At 50.0% G+C, this 22,663-nt stretch overlaps 1 protein-coding gene across 5 annotated transcripts in view; it reads right to left on the bottom strand.

Annotated features, from left to right (window-relative positions):
* Positions 1-8,231: 8,231 nt before the first annotated feature.
* The window catches only part of BRD1 (bromodomain containing 1), a 56,143-nt gene continuing 41,711 nt past the window's right edge, over positions 8,232-22,663 (bottom strand). For 4 of the 5 annotated variants that reach the window (XM_046646111.1, XM_046646112.1, XM_046646115.1 and 1 more), the window contains 5 exons: positions 20,191-20,326; positions 19,612-19,739; positions 18,295-18,404; positions 17,818-17,972; positions 8,232-9,717 (listed from right to left, as the gene is read on the bottom strand). In XM_046646111.1, the coding sequence (XP_046502067.1) occupies positions 9,534-9,717; positions 17,818-17,972; positions 18,295-18,404; positions 19,612-19,739; positions 20,191-20,326 (713 nt within the window). In that variant the 3' untranslated portion in view covers positions 8,232-9,533. Of the gene's footprint in view, positions 9,718-17,817; positions 17,973-18,294; positions 18,405-19,611; positions 19,740-20,190; positions 20,327-22,663 lie in introns of those variants that run through there. The other variant, XM_046646114.1, reaches the window with a different exon arrangement.

The following is a 22,663-nucleotide window of genomic DNA, read 5'->3' as shown; positions in this document are numbered from 1 at the left end:
CTGCTGGCCACACCCCACGGCTCAGAGGCACTTCACAGGCTCCAATTCACAAAGCCCGGAGGGAGCCCCAAAACCACCCCAGTGCAAGGCAGTGGTTTACTCAATGTGTCAGTGAAATCGAAGCATCTGCTATGTATAAATTACAACAAATCTGCTGTCTCTCTGAGGACACTCGGCTGTAACAGCCACAGCCAACAGGTTGTGTGTATGATTTATGGGCAGAAGCTCATGTTCACATTTGATGCAGGGTCATTCATAAACCGGGAGACGATGCTCCTGCCCAGCAGTCACAGGCTGGGCCCGAGGGCCAGGGCTGCTCCTCCTCAGTGGTACCAGCTGGGGTTCGGAGGGTCCATTCTAGGGGTAAACAGGGCTGAGCACAGCAGTGGCAGCCCCCACCCCCGGCCTGTCAGCCACAGCACCACCCTCGGAGCAGAGCAGACGCTCGGAGCCAAGCCCCAAGCTCACGGTCACTCGTTAATGCACATCCTCGCCACAGACACAGTCGTTGGCGTAAATACTTGATTAGCATAGACGTGAGTGTATTTGCATATGTCTCTCCGACTGCTGTCCATTCATCACACAGAAATTCAGGCCTCAGGGGGACACAAACCCCAGACTCTGGCTTCAGTCGTCTTTCCCTGCTGAATTGAGGGTCGGTTTGGAGGCACCTCGGATGCCCGGCCTGACTCTGGGGGCCGAGCCGCCAGCACGGGCCCCCAGCCTGGCCTCAGACGTTGTCAGTCACCTGACTGAGGCCCCCCACCCACCACAGGGACAGGTCGCGAGGCTGGGGGTCACAGAGTGAGCCTGGAGGCAGAGGAGGAGGAGGAGGAGGAAGGTCGGGGGAACCACAGCCGCCGCTTCTGAACTTGGGCTGTTTTATAAGCAACAACAGCGGGGCCTCAGCCTCCACCCCCCTGGCCTGGGAGCCTTTGTACGCTGTCCCCCACCACCCTGGACCCAGCCGCAGTGACTATTGTCCAGGGGCCTGGCCATCCACACTGAGCCCTCAGACCTCTCTCCCCCTCCACCTGGGGGATCCCTGCTGGGTGGGTGGGCCCAGGGAGGAGTGGGCACTGGAGGGTCCAGGTGCTTCAGGGTGAGAGCCCCCTCTGCTGGGCCAACATCAAAGTCTGGAGCTGGTTCGACAAGAGATGCATTTCATTTGCAACAGGAGAAATACTGTAATAAGATAACAGAACCCCACTAAAAGCAGATGAGAAGATATTAAGTGCACAACTTGGCCCCCATGTTTGTCCACACAGCTGGGCTACAACAGCCAGTGCTGGCAGCCTGCAGCCCAGGGCCTCACCTCCTATTCAGTGGTGCCAGCATCGCTCTGTCTCCCTGGACATGGGAGGCCAGCACCTGCCCCCAGGTGGCCAGGCTGGTCCACACATCCTCCCACAGGTGGATCTCCTGAGGGAGCCCCTGGTCTCAGTAGTTTCTCCCCCATCCGCAGCAAAGACCCAGGACCAGGCCCCCAACCTGAGAAATCACGCTTGAGTCTCAGTGAGGTACAGAGTGTTGGAGCACTGATGAATTTTTAATTTTCAATATCTTGCTGTGTATCGTTTTTTAAGACTATATAAAATAACCCCTCCAGGATATCAAAGCATTTATTTTTAAATGCGAGTCTTGTATGTAAACCAATGGAGATAACCATGAAATTATTCCCTCACTGAGCCTCCCAACTCAGAGGGAATCGAGTGCTGTGACCGTGAGACACATCAGGTTGGTTTTTACTGAAATTAGGCATTTTTAAAGTGAGCTTCCGGGTTATAACCAGCTGGGATAGCAGCCCTGCTCTTCTCCTTCGGCCTCAAGAGAATGGGGGAGGCAACGTGATGCGCCCACAAAGGGAGCCCCTGAGGTTGACTGAGGCCTGGCCAGCACCAGCCCAGCGACCCTCCGCCCAAGGCCGATTCCCTGTGGCCCCTGCTGCCTGGCAGCAGGTGGGACATGTCTGTCCACTCGGCATGCCCTGTCCTTTTCACACGAAAATGGCACCACTGGGCGGGCAGCACCTCAGGACCCCAGGCTGCACCCCCACCAGCCACCAGGAAGGATCCTCTCCTGGTCCCCTCCAGGCCCTCTGGACACACTCCCTGTGGACGACGGAAGCATCTAGGCCTCCACCGCCTCATAGGCCTGCCAGGTCCCCAGTACCTGCTGCCCCAGGGCAGCGTTTCTGCACAGTTTCATCAGCTGTCAGTCACCTATCATCTGCTATCGTTCGTCAAGGGCCTCCCTGGGGCTCTCAGCTTTCCCAAGGAGCTGCTGTCCCTGGATTTCTGCATCCACAGCAAACTCCTACTTTGAGCACTGGCTTCCTGCTGGTGTCTGGTTTGGGTTCAGCCAGGCCAGGGAACCACAGCAGGCAACGTGTGGCCCCAGAGCATAGCTGGGACAGAAGCCAGCACAGCACACACTCACGGTCCTGCCCTGGCACTCCATCTGGAAGAGCATGGTCATCGAGAGCTGGAGGCTTCCTGGAGGAGGTGCCCAGGTTTGGGCAAGAGGGAGGAGCAGTGGGGCCAAGGCCTGGAATCAGCCAAGCTGACACCCAGAGGGCTCCAGGATGCTGGACCTGTTTCACACAGGGGATGGTCTGAGAAGGGAAGAAATGGAGGGACAGCAGGAAAGGTGGGGCCTTGGAGGTGAGCTCGGCTGAAACCCACCCTCCTGCAGCTGCCCGCTCAGCATCACCTGGGAGCTAAGCAGCGTCTCACTCTCACAGCCCCAGTGGGACCCTGGGTCTCCTTGAATCCCCTCCGGGAACAGACCCACACACCTGTGCCACAGCGCCCCTCCGCCCCCTCAGCCAAGCTGTCTGCAGGGCCCCAGGGCTCTGCTTCCGAAGATCTTCAAACCCAACCCTTCTACTGCATCCATTGCCCCCATCGTTTGCCACCCCCTGGAGCCTCCAGCCTTTTCCCCGCACAGCAGGGAGCTCAGAGGACCCCTCCAAGAACGGCACCAGCACTGCACGCCCCTCCTCCTGTCTTTGCTGCTCTCCCTCAAGAACTCCTCCTCATGCCTGGCCCCAGCAGGCCTCCCCATAGTGCCAGGACCCCTCCAGCCTCCACTGCACGTTAGGAGCCAGGCAGGCGGTCCAGCCACAGTAGGGAGCCGGGCTTGGGAGCAGGCAGGACACCTTTCCAGCAGCACGCTGACCAGCGCTACCATGGCCAGCAGAACACCTTCCACAGCCTACAGATCAGAGGCTTCCCTGCAGAGGAAGATGGGTCTCCTCACACGCCGGAGGGCAAGTCAGGGAGGCTCAGAATGACTCAAGAAGTCAACGTCCATGGGGCTGGCCCCGTGGCTGAGTGGTTAAGTTCGCGCGCTCCGCTGCAGGCGGCCCAGTGTTTCGTTGGTTCGAATCCTGGGCGCGGACATGGCACTGCTCATCAAACCACGCTGAGGCAGCGTCCCACATGCCACAACTAGAAGGACCCACAACGAAGAATATACAACTATGTACTGGGAGGCTTTGGGGAGAAAAAGGAAAAAATAAAATCTTTAAAAAAAAAAAAAAAGAAGTCAAGGTCCTGAGTCTTCCTTTCACAACAGAAACCTGCCAGGCCGTGGTTGCAGTTGTAATTCTGCAACCTGAATGGTGTGACTGTGTTTGAGTCGCAGCCACATCAGCCCCATAGCTGCAGGAAACAGATGGTCTCAGTGCCGTCCTGGGGGCTCCCTGGTTTCAGATCGAGACATGCTGAGGGTTAAAAGAACCGGTCTTGACATTCTCTGTCTGTCAGCCATTCAGGGAAACCCATCCCACTACAGCCCTGTCTGCATCAGGACCGCCCTCACGGCCAAGTGCAGCAGCCCCAGGGCTCCCACGGCCTGCACCTCCCATGGCTTGTGCTGATGACCAACTGCAGGTGAGAACTGTGATGCAGCCACAGGCCACGGATTCCCACACCCCGTTCCCCACTGACCAGGAGCTCAACACTGCTCACCCCTGAGGTCATGACCAAGCCAATCCCCAAAACCCATGTGGAAGGGGCTGTTTCCTGGGACCAGTTCCCTGTCTGCCGGAGCTCAGCCAGCAGACGGGAACCACACCAGAAATTTGGACAGGAAAATGTAACAGTTAACTAGTAAACAGTGAATGATCACCAAAAGGGGCACTGCGGACCCTCAGGTAAATAAGTGGTAACCTTGGAAACAGGCACCCCCCCAAGCTGAGGGAATGAGGAAGCTCAGAGGGGCTCCTCCCACTCGATGCCCTGCGCTGTCTGCCGGGTGCACAAGCTCACGGGGGCAGGGAAACTTGCAGAGGCCACAGCTGAGGCTGAACCATAAGGCCATTGAGCTGATCGCCACCAGGTGATCCCCATGTGCCAAACAGAACACTGAAGAAGGCGGCAAGCCCTTCCTCCACTTGGCCTTGCAGCGTCCCTCCAGCGCCCTCTGTGCACAAGGTCCAGCCCCCCACCACAAAGCAGGCCAAAGGAGGGTGGATTTGGAGCCAACAGGTGACAAATGATACCTGGCACTCCCTCTGGTTGGGCCTCATCGCACAGACACAACAGCAGCAGTCAGAAACGGTGAGCGTGCGAGACTGTGCACGATGCCACCACGGTGGCTGGTGATGGAGCCGTAAGGCATTCCTGGCAGAACTGGGGAAGGTGTGACATTCACACGACTGAAAATGCGAAACGTATAAAAGGGCGTGCAGCACCCCAGCATCCTGCTCCCCTCCTCACGGACAACCGTAGTTACACATTTTCTGCGCACCCTTCCTGAAATACTGGTTGCAAACACAATCAAGTCCCCTTTTTCACACAAATGGCAGCACACAGCACCCACTCTTCTATGCTTTTTTACACTTGATTTTGAAGACCTTTCCACCTCAGTGTATAAAGTGCTTCCTCACTGTTTTCAACAGCTGCATAGGGACCCATCGTGTGGGTGTGCCTTGATTAGTTAGCAGTCCCCTTTGGATGAACATTTAGATTGTTTCCGTCACTTTTACCAAATGCTGCAGCCTTACACAGAATCATTTCGCATTGATGAGAATCAATCTGTAGGATAAATGCCCAGGAGTCGAATTACTGGATCAAATGGTGCTTGACAGATGCAGGTGCTGGTCCTCGCAGAGGGACCCTTTCAGCACACGCCCGCCATCATGTCCAGAGGCTCCCCTGCCCTCGCTTGAATGCCTCCCATGCTTTCGTTTCTTTGCTTGCCCTACAGTTTAACACGGCCTCTTGGTGCGGTTTTAACTTGCATTTCCATTACTACAAGCGAGGCTGAGCATTTTTTAATGTTTAGAGCCCTTTGTATTTACTTTTCTGTATGAGTCCACAGCTCTCCCTTTTTTCTGTCCTATCGGTGGTCTTTTCAAAACTGACTCGTTGGGGGCTGGCCTAGTCGCACAGCGGTTAATTAAGTTCTCACCCTCCACTTCAGTGGCCCGGGGTTCACCAGTTCGAATCCAGGCGTGGACCTACACACCACTCGTCAAGCCATGCTGTGGCAGGTGTCCCACATAAAAAATAGAGGAAGATGGGCACAGATGTTAGCTTAGGGCCAGTCTTCCTCAGCAAAAAGAGGATTGGTGGCAGATGTTAGCTCAGGGCTAATCTGCCTAAAAGAAAAAGACTCATGGGGGGCCAGCCTGGTGGCACAGTAGTTAAGTTGCCATGCTCTGCTTCAACGGCCTAGCATCGTGGGTTTGGATCCCAGGCGCGGACCTACACACCACTCATCAAGCCATGCTGTGGCGTCCCACATAAAATAGAGGAAGATTGGCACAGATGTTAGCTCAGTGACAATCTTCCTCACCAAAAAAAAAAAAAAAAAAAAAAGACTTGTAGAACTTTTATATTTTAAGGAAATGAGCCCTTTTTCTGGGGTGTGAGTTGCAAATACTCTTCTTAATTGGTCTTTTGACATCGTGAGAGATGTTTTTTGGCCATGCATGCACAGATTTTTAAATTTTACACTGTTAAATATATTAATATTTTCTTCTATGGTTTCTGGAGGTTGAGTCATATTTTAAAAGATCATCCCCACTCCATGGTTATAAATAACCACTTCATGATTTTGTTCTGGAATTTTAATTATTTCATTTTTGACCCATTTGAAATTTACCTGCTGTAAAGAAAAATAATTATGGCTTTAAAAGAGTATAAATGTGTGTTTCTATCACATAAATAATTGTTCAGGACTGGTAAGAAAGCTCTGTGTAGGCATCGGAGACCCAGGCTTTGTCTATCTTGCTCCTACCATTCTCCACATAGTCCAAAATGACTGCTCCAGCTCCATCCCCGTCTACATTCCAGCCAGCAGAAAGGAAGAAAGAGTAAGGAAAACCACTCCTCCCCGCTCAGAGAACATTTCCTGGAAGTGACCCTCCCAATTACTTCCCATTGGTCTGGTCTCCTGGCCTCACCTGGCTGCAAGGGAGCCTGGGGGTTGTAGTTACTATTCCAAAAGGCTTCATCACCAAGAAAACAGAATGGGGGGTAGGGTGTCAATCGGAGCCTCGGCCACGCCCACTGCCCTGGTGTCCTGCGGTAGGGCAGCCGCTCCCACCCACCAGGAATCTGGGTTCTGGACACGGGAGGCCCAAGGGTCACGCTCGGGGCCTGAGCTGCCCACCCCCTGGGAGCTCCTCCAGGGGTCCTGCGACTGCGGATGTGGCCAGCGAGACCTGTTCCCGCAAGTGTGTGGGGTGTGCCACGTGGACAATCTCCCCAGCCTGGGGTCCGTAGGGTGCGCTAGTGCGGCCTCAGCGACGTGCTGCAGGTGCTGGCTTCCAGGGAAAAGGTGAAGCGGGGCCCTGCTCTTTCCTGACCCAGGAAGCTTGGACACACACCCAAGGGGACCCCTGGCTGCTGCGGGGAGACCCTGAGACCAGCCCACAGGGCTGGGGAAGGGGTGGCACCACGTGGCAGACTCAGGCCTGGGGGGACAGAGGCGAGGACCCGAGAGCCGTGAGCCACATGATGCACACTGTCTACACTGGCCAGGACGCAAAACGCCTTCAAGCTTGGAGCAGTGCCCCGCCAAGGCCATGCAGATCGGTGGAGTGGGGCCTCTGGGCTCAGGCCCCAGCGTCTGCTGGCAGCCTCGAGTCTGCAGGGTCAGGGCCCTGGCAGTCAGTCGGAAGGTGGGTGCCACTCCCACCCCAGGCTGCCAGGCACCAGCTTTGAGGAGGCCCAACGCCTCTGGGGGCCCTCACCCACGCAGCTGCCCCAGGGGACCGCTGCCTCCAAGTGGCTCCTTCAGCCCACCCACCCAGAGGTCCTCCAGGACCCCGCCCACCCCGAAACAGCAGTGAGAGACAGCCCACAGCGCACCCCCTGCCCAGACCCACCCAGAGACCGCAGGACCTGGACACCCCGCATGACCCAGAGCCAAAGGAGATGCCAACCGCAAGTGTCCCCACCTGAAACCACTCTGCAAGGGGACAGAAATCCAGAATAGTCTTGAAATGCCTGGAATCAGCCTGAAAAGTGGGTCCGAGAGGATAAGGCAACCTCCCCTTGTGCATAGGGCAAGGCCCTGGAAGCACCCAGAGGGACAGCCTGCGGCTGGCAGCACACTAACAGCACGCTCGGCACATTGCTGCGTGTTCCCATCAGTGCAGTTTTGCATTTGCCTGAAACAGGTAATTTAATAAGCAGCTGAGCATAGTGTGGGCACCATGGTCCCATTCTTACAAACTCAAGAAGAATGAGTAGGAAGGAGAGGGAGAGACTGGAGTCTCAGATCCTAGAAAACTTGACTTTTTTGACGTATTTCTCCTATACTGTAAAACAGCTCAAGAAAGAAAAAAGAAACCATAGGCATGAGCCCCAGGGCCCCCTGGTGCTTGATGGAAGCCAGCAGTGGGGCCCAGGAGGTCCTGCTAAGGGCAGAGGGTGCCCTCTGCCCTGGACAGCAGGGCCACTGCCCCCTCACGGAGCCCCTGTGCAGCTATGCCCAGGGTGGGCCGGCGGTCAGTGCTGAGCAGTGAGGTTCCGCAGAGCCAGAGGAAGGGGCTCAGCCGTCACAGCTCCAGGGTCAGGATGGGCTGTGACAGCTCCAGCAGGAGTTCCGGGCATGAACCTGGAGTGAAGCCCTCACCCTGGTCTGACCACAGCCAGGGCCACATCCACAGCAATGCTTCCCCCAGACCAAGAGGCCTTCTTGCCCTCGAGGGTCAGTGGTCCCAGAGAACCACAGCAGAGAGAAAGCGTCTTTCAGACACAGGACCAAACTAGCAAAGGCAGATGTTTTATTTCCAAGTTTCTATGGAGATATTACAAACAACAGAGACTGAAAAGGAAACATTTAAAGACTTTAAACTATTACTTTGAAATAAAAATATGATTAGGTAAAATAATAAATAATGCCATCCCATGAAAATCTTAAGATGAAGGCATGTCACGCGCCTCGATGAGCTGGCTGGGGACAGGCCACGGGGATCCTCGCCCTCTCCCAGCCTCCAGGCACACCCCCGCCAAGCGTTCCGGTCATACAGGAATAAAATGGCCACACTGTCCAAATCTTCACTTTATTTTTTAATATAAAAAATGAAATTTTGGAAACCCACCCTACCTTTTCCCCTAACATAATGCTTTACCTCTTAAAAATAAAAATAAAGTACTAATTCTATATACATCACATGTACCATACAAAAATGTATCCAAAGTTTCTATTGCTACCAAAGAGTTCTAAATTAAAACAAGTTACAGAAAGCCCCTCATTGTAAACAAAAGATTACAAGTTACAAAATCAAAGAACACACAGCCAGTCATTTATACAACAACCAACACATCCTGCTCCCAAAGCAAGTTGAATTTTTATGTGCCTGTATAAAAATGCATATCAATATATTTTTGCAAATTTATCTTTCATTATAAAGCAAATGAATACACTTTCTACAATAAATAATCCGCTGGGAGGCACACCCGTGGGAGGCAAGGGTGGACGGGCAGAGGCTGGCGGGTGGACAAGGAGGAAGAGGAGGAGGCAGCGGAAGAGGGAGGGAAGGAGGATGGCAACACCCAGAGGAAGCGCCCGCCCGGCCCTCACGGGGGCGGCGGAGTGTTTTTGGTGATTTGCAAATGATGTACACGGCATAAATTTATTCTCCACCTCTTTCCACAAAGTACCTTCAAAATAACGTCATTTTCTTTCTTAAAATACACATTTGTCATTGTAAATTTACATCCCGTCTTATTAAATAAGTGGTACTCTGTGTAAAGAGTATGATTTACAAAATTATTAAACATTCAAAAGTCTTTAAAAAAAAAGCTACAGATCAAAGAAAGTGACATAAGCAGCACCCTCCGGTGTGACCTGTGATGGGCACAGAGTCGCGCTTGGAAGACGCGCCCACGCCATTCACAGAGTGCCCAGACGGGGATGGTTTCATAGAAAACTTGGAAATAAAACCTCCCCCACCTCCCCAGGGCAAAAGAATTAAAGAACTACGCCTAAAAATCAGAATAAGTTAAGTTTTGAACAATATACAAATATGTACACTTATCAACACTATGGACAAGGCCGCAGAGGTGACGTCAGTCAATGTCACTGAGGTCGCTGGCTGGCTCCCCATGCACGCGGCTCAGGTGGTTCATGGCACGGTCAAAGGCGATCCTGACGGCCTTTCGGATGCTGGAGTTCCTCCCTTCCATCATTTTTAACTTGTCTATTGTCTCGTCAATACCAAGGGGAACCATTTTGGACTTGGGGAGCCATTGCCTTTTTAAAAGAAAAAAAGATGGGGGAGTGACGTCAGCATCATAGCAGAGTGAGCTTACCTGTGACTCTCTCCCCTTCAACATATAACAAAAAGGAGAAACCATATTCCAACAGAAAATATCCTAATAGCACAGGAATCCTTGGAGAGTCACAGCAGCCACATGACAGAGGGCAGAGAGGCTGGAGCCCCCCTCGGAGGAGCTAGAACAGGGTAAGAGAGATCTCCACTCCCTCCCCTAGAGACTGGGATCACTGCTGCAGGAGGTGCCAGGAGGGAATGAGTGAGGGAGGGGTCACACATCCACGGGATCGCCCAGGACTCCCTAGCGCCCTTGCAGCCTAGAGGGAAGCCCTCTAATGGAGGTGAAAGCTTCCGAGTGGGGTGACCTTATCAAACTAGGACCCTAGGAGATGAGACAGTGAGAGCTGATTGGGAAACCTGGGTCTGTGCACAAGAGAAAGTGCCCCACCCCCCACCCACATTGTGCTGCGCCATCTCGGCTGAGGGTGGAGGGCTCAGAATACGCAGCTCCTGACCCCCATCCAGTGGCGACAGGCTGTAACTGCAACCGAATAATATCACAATGGTAAAACCCCATTCTTCCAGCATCAGGGAGTTCATCAAAACTCCAGACCAGAGAGAAAACAATAAATACCCAGAATTCTGTCCTGAGGCTCAGAAATAAGTAAACTAAATGACAATGAATTCAGAATAGCTATCGTCAAAAAACTCAATGAGGTAAAAGAGAATATAGAGAAACAATTCAACGAGTTCAGGAGCTACTTCACAAAAGAGATTGAAACTGCAAAGGAGAATCAATGAGAAATACTAGGGATGAAAGACATAATGGAAGAGATAAAACAAAACATGGATTCCCTGAATGCTCGTGTGGACCCCATAGAGGAGCAAATCAGCATAAAAGAAGATAGACAAGTTGAATTGCTCCAGACAGAGGAGGAGAGAGAACTGAGACTAAAAAGAAATGAAGAAAATCTCCGAGAACTATCTGACTCAATGAGGAAATGCAACAAAACAATTATACATATCCAAGAAGGTGAAGAGAAAGAGAATGGAGCAGAAAGCGTGCTCACAGAAATAACAGCAGAGAACTTCCCAAATCTAGGGAATGAAAGGGAAATGCGTGTGGAGGATGCTTTCAGATCTCCTAGATTTGTCAATGTAAAAAGACCTACTGCAAGGCATCTAGTAGTAAAACTGGCAAAAATGAATGACAAAGAAAGAATTCTCAGGGCAGCAAGGCAGAAGAAAATAACCTACGAAGGAACCCCTATCAGACTTTCAGAAGATTTCTCTGCAGAAACCTTACAAGCTGGGAAAGAATGGAATGACATATTCAAAATTTTAAAAGATAAAAATCTTCAGCCAAGAATACTCTACCCAGCAAAAATATCCTTCAGATGTGAGGGAGAAATTAAATCTTTCCCAGACAAACAGAGGCTAAGGGACTTCGCAGCCACAAGACCACCCACCCCCCCAAAATCCTCAAGAAGGCCTTCATACCTGAAAAAAGAAAAAAAGGGAGAAAGGGGTCACAAAACACAAGGTAAGGAGACAAATAGAATCAGAATAGGATAGCAAATCTTCAACTACAGCATTAGGCTAAAGGGAAGGAAAACACCAAAAACAAAGACAATCTTGTCACTTTAACCACAAACTCACCACACACGTTGGAATAAGATATGAAAATAGTAACTTAGGAGGGGAGGAGGAAAGGGACTGAGTCAGTTTAGACTACGGAAATAAGAGGCCATGAGAAAATGGACTATGTTATGCACGAGATTCTGAATACAAACTTCAGGGTAGCGACTAAACTAAACAGCAGAACAGAGACACAAAAAATAAATAAGGAAAAAACTAAGAAACACAGGGGGCTGGCCCCGTGGCCCAGTGGTTAAGTTCGCGCGCTCCGCTACAGGCGGCCCAGTGTTTCGTCAGTTCGAATCCTGGGCGCGGACATGGCAGTGCTCGTCAGACCACGCTGAGGCAGCGTCCCACATGCCACAACTAGAGGAACCCACAACGAAGAATACACAACTATGTACCGGGGGGCTTTGGGGAGAAAAAGGAAAAAATAAAATCTTTAAAAAAAAAAAAAAAGAAACACAGCATAAGAAACTACAGAAGTCAATGGGTAGACCAAATCACACAGGACGAGAAACAAAGGAAATGCAGGAAAACCAGAAAACGAGCGACAGAATGGCAGCATTAAGCCCTCATGCATCAATAATCACCCTCAATGTAAACGGATTGAACTCTCCAATAAAAAGACACAGAGTGGCAAGATGGATTAAAGAACAAGATCCAACAATTTGTTGCCTCCAGGAAACACATCTCAGCTCCAATGACAAATACAGGCTCAGAGTGAAGGGATGGAAGACGATACTACAAGCTAACGGCAAACAAAAGAAAACAGGTGTCGCAATACTTATATCAGACAAAGTAGATTTCAAGATAAGGCAGGTAAAGAGAGACACAGAGGAGCAATATATAGTGATCAAAGGGACAATCCATCAAGAAGAAATAACGCTTATAAATATCTATGCACCCAACACAGGAGCACCAAAGTTCATAAAGCAACTATTAACAAACCTAAAAGAAGATATCAAAAATAACACAATAATAGTAGGGGATCTCAACACCCCACTCACATCATTGGACAGATCATCTAGACAGAAAATCAACAAGGAAGCAGTGGAATTAAACAAAAAGCTAAAACAGTTGGACTTAATAGACATATATAGAACACTCCATCCAAAAACAGCAGAATACACATTCTTCTCAAGTGTGCACGGAACATTCTCAAGGATAGACCATATGTTGGGAAACAAGGCAAGCCTCTATAAATTTAAAAAAATTGAAATAGTAACAAGCACCTTCTCCGATCATGATGCTATATAAAGCTAGAAATTAATTAAAAGAAAAAAGCTGAGAAAGGGACAAAGATAGGGAGACTAAACAACATGCTATTGAACAAGCAATGGATCATTGAAGAAATTAAAGAAGCAATCAAAAAACATCTGGAGACAAATGTAAATGATAACATGCCATACCAACTCATACAGGATACAGCAAAAGCTATATTAAGAGGGAAATTGATCGCAATACAGGCACACCTTAACAAACAAGAAAAATCCCAACTAAGCAACCTCAAATTGAACCTAACTGAATTAGAGAAAGAGGAACAAACAAAGGCCAAAGTCAGCAGAAGGAGAGAAATAATAAAAATTAGAGCAGAAATAAATGCTATTGAAACGAAAAAGGCAGTAGAAGGGATCAACGAAACAAAGAGCTGGTTCTTTGAGAAGATAAATAAAATTGACTAACCCCTAGCCAGACTTACAAAGAAAAAAAGACACAGCTCAGACAAACAAAATTAGAAATGAAAGAGGAGAAACAATGGATACCGCAGAAACACAACAGATTCTAAGAGAATACTACGAAAAACTATATGCCAGCAAAATGGATAACCTAGAGGTAATGGATAAATTCTTGGACTCCTACAATCTCCCAAAGCTTAGTCAAGAAGAAGCAGACAATTTGAACAGACCAATCACAAGGAAAGAGATTGAAACAGCAATCAAAAGCATCCCAAAGAATAAAAGCCCAGGACCAGATGGCTTTCCTGGGGAATTCTACCAAACTTTCAGAGAGGATTTAATACCTATCCTTTTCAAGCTATTCCAAAAAATTAGGGAGGATGGACACTTCCTAACACATTCTACGAGGTCAACATCACGCTGATACCAAAGCCTGACAAGGATGATACAAAAAAGGAGAACTACAGGCCAATATCGCTGATGAATATAGACGCAAAAATTCCCAACAAAATTTTGGCAACTTGAATTCAGCAATACATCAAAAGGATCATACATCATAACTAAGTGGGATTCATACCAGGGACACAGAGATGGTTCAACATCCGCAAATCAATCAACGGATACACCACATCAACAAACTGAGGAATAAAAACCACATGATCATCTCAATAGATGCAGAGAAAGCATTTGACAAGATCCAACAGCCATTTATGATAAAAACTCTTGCCAAAATGGAGATAGAAGGAAATTACCTCAACATAATAAAGGCCATATATGAAAAACCCACAGCCAATATCATACTCAATGAGCAAAAACTGAGGGCCATCCCCCTGAAAACAGGAACGAGACAAGGATGCCCACTATCACCACTCTTATTCAACATAGTACTGGACGTTTTGGCAAGAGCAATTAGGCAAGAGAAAGGAATAAAAGGAATCCAAATAGGGAGGGAAGAAGTGAAACTCTCACTCTTTGTAGACGACGTGATCTTATATATAGAAAACCCCAAAGAATCCATTGGAAAACTATCAGAAATAATCAACAACTACAGCAAAGTTGCAGGGTATAAAATCAACTTACGTAAATCAGTAGCATTTCTAAACTCTAATAACGAACTAACAGAAAAAGAACTCAAGAACACAATACCATTCACAATCGCAACAAAAAGAATAAAATACATTGGGGTGAATTTAACTAAGGAAGTGAAAGACCTATACAACGAAAACTACAAGACTTTCCTGAAAGAAATTGATGATGACATAAAGAGATGGAAAGACGTTCCATGCACATGGATTGGAAGAATAAACATAGTTAAAATGTTCATACTACCTAAAGCAATTGACAGATTCAACGCAATCCCAATCAGAATCCCAATGACATTCTTTACAGAAATAGAACAAAGAATCCTAAAATTCATATGGGGCAACAAAAGACCCCGAATTGCTAAAGCAATCCTGAGAAAAAAGAACAAAGCTGGAGGCATCACAACCCCTGACTTCAAAACATACTACAAAGCCATAGTGATCAAACCAGCATGGTACTAGTACAAAAACAGGCACACAGATCAATGGAACAGAATTGAAAGCCCAGAAATAAAACCGCACATCTACGGACAGCTAATCTTCCACAAAGGAGCTGAGGGCCTACAATGGAGAAAAGAAAGTCTCTTCAACAAATGGTGCTGGGAAAACTGGAAAGCCACATGTAAAGAATGAAAATTGACCATTCTTTTTCACCATTCACCAAAATAAACTCAAAATGGATCAAAGACCTAAAGGTAAGACCTGAAACTGTAAGGCTTCTAGAAGAAAATTTGGGCAGTACACTCTTTGACATCAGTATTAAAAGGATCTTTTCGGACACCATGTCTTCTCAGACAAGGGAAACAATAGAAAGAATAAACAAATGGTACTTCATCAGACTAAAGAGCTTCTTCAAGGCAAGGGAAAACAAGATTGAAACAAAAAAACCACTCACCAATTGGGAAAAAAATATTTGCAAGTCATGTATCTGACAAAGGGTTAATCTCCATAATATATAAAGAACTCACACAACTCAACAACAAAAAATCAAACAACCCAATCAAAAAATGGGCAGGGGACATGAAAAGATATTTCTCCAAAGAAGATATCCAGATGGCCAATAGGCACATGAAAAGATGTTCATCATCACTGATCATCAGGGGAATGCAAATCAAAACTACACTAAGATATCACCTTACACCCATTAGAATGGCAAAAATAACTAAAACAAAAAGTAACCAATGTTGGAGAGGTTGTGGAGAAAAAGGAACCCTCATACACTGCTGGTGGGAATGCAAACTGGTGCAGCCACTATGGAAAACAGTATGGAGATTTCTCAAAAAATTAAAAGTAGAAATACCATATGACCCAGCCATCCCACTACTGCGTATCTATCCAAAGACCTTGAAGTCAGCAATCCCAAAAGTCCCATGCACCCCAATGTTCACTGCAGCATTCTTTACAATAGCCAAGACGTGGAAGCAACCTAAGTGCCCATCAACTGATGACTGGAAAAAGAAGATATGGTATATTTATACAATGGAATACTACTCAGCCATAGAAAAGAATAAAATCATCCCATTCACAACAACATGGATGGACCTTGAGGGAATTATGTTAAGTGAAATAAGCCAGATAGAGAAAGACAATCTCTGTATGACTCCAGACATATGAGGAAGTTAAACATGTGGACAAAGAGAACAGATTAGTGGCTACCAGGGGAAAGGGGGGGTGTGGGTGGACACAAAGGGTGAAGGGGTGCACCTACAACACCACTGACAAACAATAACGTACAACTGAAATTTCACAAGGTTGTAAACTATCATAATCTCAATAAAAAGTTAAAAAAAAGGTTAAGGCCACTTAAAGCTTTAATCATTGTAATACAAACGAATAAACTACAAATGAGTTATTTATTATGGCACAGAATATTTACTTTGAAAGACCAATTTGAGTGATGATAAACTTACTTTCAAAATATTTTCTAATTCAAACTTGTAACATATTTAAACAGAATTCAGAAGGAATTCTGAAGGCTTTACAACTCCGATTTTAAAATCAGTCTCTTCAGTATACACCTATACTATATATAAGGTACAACGCTAACACTAGTTCAATCAATAACTATTTAACCAGTGCCTATATTGTGCCAAACACTGCACTAGGGCTAAGGATATAAAAAATAAAAGTAACCCTTGCATGCCCCACTTCGGTGGCCCAGGGTTTGCAGGTTCAGATCCTGGGTGCGGGAAAAAAAAGGAAAAAGATGGGAACAATAAGAACTGCCTGCTCAGTAACTTCCACACACTTCATGGGGTAATGTAACAACACAGGGCCCTCCAGATGACATCAGGCACTGTGGGGCGAAGGGCGGGAAGAGAAGCTCTGGGAAAAGCCCTGCCCAACTTTCCTGCCACACCTCTGGGGCACAGGGGTTCAGGGAAGGTACAAGAACCAGGTTGTCACCTCCTCTCCTCCACAAGACTTCCCAAGGGGCCACTGTGTCCTGGAGGCCGGTGGGAGGCAGGCACACCCTGTCAGTCATCCACCTTTCCTGAGTGACCACTAAGGGCCACATAAGACAAGCAAAGGAACATGCCAGTAGACACCCCCATGTATATGTCTGCGAAAACCAACACATACAACACATGCACAGACATATATATGTGCACGCAGACACACTCACACATGTTCACAGACATATGCACACACCAACACATGCACACATGTATACGTGCGTATGGGCACGCACTCACACAAGACGTGTGCAGAGACATGTGCACACAAGTATATATGTGCACACCAAGACTCACACAGTGAGACCCCAAGAGAGCAGCAGGGGACCCAGCAGTGGGGCTGCTGGCCATCAGACTGGACAAAGCCCGGCGTGAACCTCTGTCTGGGTCTGACTAGGAGAAGGTCAGAGTGAGGAGAAAGATGGGGACGCGGCTATTAATACCACCACACATGCCAATGCTGGTGGGTTCCAGGGGGCAGCCCCACCCTGGAGGGTGGCAGGGCATGCATCTCCTCAGACAGGCCACGCACAGCTGGCTCCACAAGGTATAATGAAGCACCTTTGCCCTCCGAGAGGCCACGCAGCCACTCCTTGCCAAACAGCCTCAGGCGAAGAGAACGCCCAGTTCTGAGGGGCAGAGAACCTAAGTCAAAATCGCCTGGGGCCCCCGCCACCAGCATCATGAGTTTTCAGAGCTGGAGGTGCTGTGGTGATGGCTCCTTCTGCATGCACAGACAGCCAAATGCAGCCTACACTCAAGGGGGTCAGGGTCTGAACCATAGCATGTCGGGGGCCCAAGGCACTATGGGCAAGGGAGGCCCAAAGCGGGGAACCCTAGCAGAGCACTAGGATTAGGAAGCCCACTGAAGCCTATGAGTACTACATGGACCCACACAGGTAAGAAATGAAGAGACGAGGCATGGCCAGTGGGATCCAGGCAGGAAGAAGAGCTGTAGGAACAGAGATCTGGCTGGGTGCTCAGCACTCACCCCCTGTCCCCAAGGGGGCTGGGCTGGCAGTAGAGCCCCCACCTTAAATGTCGGCAAGCACCTGCAGGGCCCGGCTGCTCACATCCCTCTCCATGCTTAGGTTTATGATGACGTGGCAGCAGACGTCAGAACACAAGTACACACTGATCCTGCAGCATCTGCACAGACGCCCAGGCCCCACGTGCCACGGAGCCCAGGGCCCATTCCTGCAAGCCTGGACACCTGCACTCACCAGCTCCTCTTATTATCGAAGAAGAGAACGAGGAAGAGCTTCTCATCTGCCTTGGTCTGCATGTGCTCACCGATCTTCAGCACGTCCAACGGCGGGGCCGGGATGGTGACTCCATTGTGGTGGCCAGGCACGCGTGGCATCTTGGGGTCAATAATCTGCCAAGGGAGAGCACACGTGGGTCATGTCTGAGTACTCGTACACCATGCCCCTGAAGGAAGTCTCCAGCCCCAAGCTGAGGTGGGTTTTGAAGGAACCCTAAGGACACCCTGACATTCCAACACGCAGGTCTCTCAGGACACGCATCCCCACAACAATGGCAGGATGTCTCTGGACCTTGGAGCACAGGGCCATGCTGCTCAGCGCCTCTGCTCCCCACAGAGCAGCAGCACCAACCCCATGCCCGACCCAGAGATACAGCCTCCATGAGGTGTGCCAACTGGGATCCCGGCCCCATGATCTGCTTGTCCCATGGCTCACCAGGGCTGGGTACGAGGGGTAGCCGCTGCACTTGGCCCACACAACTTTCAGGGGCTCGAGAACGGAGGCCGCAGCATCGGTTGAAATCCACATGCTGTTCTGACCAACCTCTGGGGAAAGAAGGAGCAGAGAAAGCGAGTAATCAAAAGGCAGGCAGAGCTCCCCCACCCTCAGAACTCGACATGGCCATGAACATGTGGGGCCACCCCAAGCCAGACGCAAGTTGTCCCCCTGCAGCCACCTCCCAAGTAGCAGGATGGTCACGGATGCACCTGCCCCCAGCCTGAGGGTACACAGGACTGGGGGAGGCAGAGAGACGGCCCCTCTGCCCTTCTGTGGGTGTCTGGAGCCTCCACACCCCTCTGCTGCTGCAACACTGCATAACCCATAGCCTCGTTCGAGAGCTTCCTCACACCCCTCCCCAGGGCCTCCAACCTCCAGATTCCCAGCGTCTTCCCCTTCCTTAGTCCCCCCTGCCAATCTCCAAGGAAAGGGCCCCCCACTACATCTCTGCAACCGACACCCCAAATTTAAAACCACAGCCCTGGCTCCCTCCACAGAACCACCGCCTACTGTGCCCTCCCCACCCGCCTTGCCCACCCGACCCAGCACGGAGCCTCGCCTGACTTGGAGACCTCGCTCAGAAGCCCACCACATCCATGTCCTAGTGATGGAGGTCCTGCCTGGCCCCCAGCCCAGTCTCCACTCAGGCAAGGACAAAGTTCAAGGCCATGTTGATGGGCCTCTCTCTGCTCAGAACTCTCCTGTGTCACTCCTCGCCGTGGCCCTGCCCTTCTTGCTTCGTGCTTCTGCCCCAACACCCCCGCACAGCACAGGTGCTGCCTGCAGCAAGAGCTGCTCCCACCGACCCCAAGCCCCAGCGGCCCAGCTTAGTGGGGCCCTCCCTCACCTGCCTCTAATGCTGAAACTTGAGGAACCACCACCCTGAGGCCCACACTTGGTTGCAAATGACAGATGAGCCTAAACAAACATTGGGTGGCCTTGACAGTGTCTGATGCCCAGCAACCATTTAGAGCTGAGTTTTCTGCACAGAAAACGATAAACTGCAGGACAAAATCGTCACTGTCCTCTCACAGCTCCCAGCAGTGGCTACAAGGACTCCGGCCCGCAGGCCCCATCCACCTCAGTGCACAGCCTGCAGCCGTGCCCTTCCGAGAGGGAGCTCCACTGACACCAGAGAAACCCCAGGGGGAGGGGCAGAGCTCAGCTTTGAGGCGGACATAACCACAGAGGCCACATGGGCGCCGACGGCCTGACGTGCTGCCTTCTGGAAGAGTGGCGTGAGTGTGAACTCACCAGCTGCGATCCTGGCCGCCCTGGCGTAGTTCCCATTCTCGATGCAGGAGATGAGTTGGCTGCGGTCCTCCAGTGTGTGTCTACGCACCAGGGCAGGCTTGCCACGGCCACACCTGGGCGCGCTAAGACTTCAGGAGGAAAAGCACAGCTGCGTCAGAAAGTGGCTCCTTCCTCACTGCCCCATCTGCAGCCCCAGGGCCGGACCCTGCGGGGGCTGAGCCAAGAGCCCCACAGCAACCCACATGAAGCAGGTTGTGCCCAGCAAGCCTGGGGCCGCAGGACCCCCAGCTACAAAGTGGCCTCCACAGGGCAGACGAGCAGGGCTGTGCTTGCCGCCGTTTTGATAAAGGCAAGGCTTTGGGAGGAAAAGACAAAGTATAAATGTAACTATAGATTCAAAAATTGTTAATTTTTTATGTAGAATGTTTTCTATTCCTGGTTAAATTCTACAAAGAAGATTAATATATAACACACAGGAAACTGCCCCTAAAGGTCAGAATACGCACACCCCTCCCCAGGCCAGGGCCTGTGGTGGGGCAGGGGAGCCACATGGGGGAGGCATGAGGACTGTGTACCCACCTCGAGTCACAGAGCGGGCTGCTGCTGGAGGAGATGCTGGACTCGGAGGCACAGCGTCGTCGGGGTGCGGCTTTCCTCCCCGGGGCGCCGCCCAGCTCCTGCTCGCTCCTCGCACCCCCAAAGCCATTGGTGAGACCTGCAACACAGGCACGCAGGCACCTGAGCTCAGCTCTGTCAGAGCCACTGCTCCAAGCGTGACCATCCTCTCTGACCTTGGGACAGGCTGTACAAGAACGCTTCATACACCAGGTCAGACAGCATCTTTTTTTTCACCCCACAGCCCCCAGCACCCAGCAGAGAGCTTAAAACACAGGAGATGGAGAAGCACTTGTGGAATGAAATAAAGATAGCAAATTATAATAAATTCAAATCCAACTAGTTCAGAGAACACTTGTCTAAAGGTGTTCTCCTTAAAAAAGCAAAAATTTTTAAATAGGTTCCCCCAAGACAAAGAAAGGGGCATCCAGGTATTCCTTCCTAAATCAATGGATTCTGCACACTTGTTGATCTAGTCCACACTGGGGAATGAGCCACATCTGGATGAGGCCCCTCCAAGTCTAGGCCACATGGGGGCCACCTCATTAAGGAGTCAGACCATCACCAAGAGAGGATTCATGCAGAGGAGCTTCAGTGGGAACAGCCGGTATAAGAAAAAATCTTCTTTCAAAAGAAAAGTATTAACATGAACCTCAAAAACAGTTTAAAACAAAAAGTGAGCATCTCATTAACCTAGGCCACCATGTCTGGAAGGTCCAAAACTACAGGCACCACACCCATGGGGTGGGCCGGCACCGCTGCACCGGGAAGGTAGACATCACTGGTTTTCAAACATTCGAAGTAGCTGAATAAGACACAATCTCACCATCTCAGTGTGGGAGCATCTTAATCAAAGCAGATCTCAAAGCCAAACCACGCATCTTCCCCTGAAAAGCCACAGGTCTCCCTCCCTCCGACATCTCAGTAGGCAAGGATGACGCCCGAAGCAGAAACCTCTCCCACAGAGACACAGCGAGCTGTAGGCGAGTGCCACGCCGCTGGGCCCAGCCTGCTCCCTCCAGGGGCCACAGCTGGAGGGCTGTGAATAATTTTTTTTCCCCAAAGATGAATCCCATTCCCTCTGCTTAAAAAATTTTTAAATTTCTTTCTTCAAATTTGTCTTGAATCTGGGTGGCCAGATTACAGGGGTTTTTGATCTGCTTTATATGCTTTTCCATATTTTCTCAATGAATATGACTCACTTTTAAATAAGGGAGGTGAATAAACTTTGATGGCAGCGTCTTAAGAAATAAAAATGTGGAAACTGGACGGGTTTTGCTGCTCCCTGAACAGACCGAAGCTATGCATTTTTAAGTAAATTCATTGGACAGCCCGCTCCAGTTCTGTTGGACATAACACCACTGGCCTTAAGAAAAACTTAGTGTTTTTATTTTAAACCTAATTCATACTTACAAGAACTAATTGCAGATAATCGGGGGTGTTATAAGAGTTTACCAAACAGTCTTGAAAAAAGCAGGCCCATAAAACCCAGCAGTCGAGCTGACAACATAGGGCTGAGACCCAGCAAGCTCCTATCACCCTTGAACACAGATGAACCACCTGCAGCCCCTTTACAGCAGGTGGGGAAAACGGGGAGTGAGGGACAAGGCCCTGCATCTCAACCCCCAGGGTCCTCGGAGGCTGACCATTCTCAGGAGGGCACAGAAGGTGCCATCCAGGCCCACTGGGATCTCCCAAGAGCAGAGAGACCCCCAAATCTGAGTCAGGCAAGTCAGAGACAGCGCACCCAACCCAGACGGACAGAACCAGGACACAGGACCTGGGCGTGAGAGAAGGGTGCAGTGAGGCAGGCGCACATCAGGTGCCCAGGACCAGCGAGGCTATAAGGGCACACCTGCACCCTCGGGGGCAGCCCCAGGACATCACCAACGCCGGGCCGGGTCCAGACACACGCTGTGGCAACAGTCCAGGCGAAAAGGAGGCAGAACCACGAAGCCACCCACATCTAACACCCCTGTGACTTCCCAAACAAGGAGGCCTTTCAAGAAAAGTGATGGATGAGTCTCACCACCTGTGACAGGGAAGAGCCTGACTGAGGGATGAACAGGGTCCAGCATCCACAACTGGCTCCTCCCCATCCCGCAGCAGATGGTGGCCGCTGGGAAAAGCAAGAGAAGAGCAGGCAGTGCCCGTTACAGACACGCCTGGCACCTGGGGAGAAAGGAGACCTGGCAGTAAAGCATGGAGCGCGGCCACACTCGAGATGTCCACTAGGAGAATGGAAGAGGTGTGATCTGCACAATGTGCTTGGTGACAACCACCACCTGAAGCCAGGCTCCACAAGTGACACTAAGGGGAAACGATTAAAATGCAGGGCAAATCTTCCATCTGAGAAATTAAAGAAAATGGTCACGTCCCCCTCTCACCGTCCTAAGGACTTAGGTAGAGGACACACACACCCAGTGTGACGAGTTAT

Source organism: Equus quagga, chromosome 19 (genome assembly GCF_021613505.1).
Source record: "Equus quagga isolate Etosha38 chromosome 19, UCLA_HA_Equagga_1.0, whole genome shotgun sequence".
Taxonomy (NCBI): domain Eukaryota; kingdom Metazoa; phylum Chordata; class Mammalia; order Perissodactyla; family Equidae; genus Equus; species Equus quagga.
This window is presented reverse-complemented; position numbering and strand designations above follow the sequence as displayed.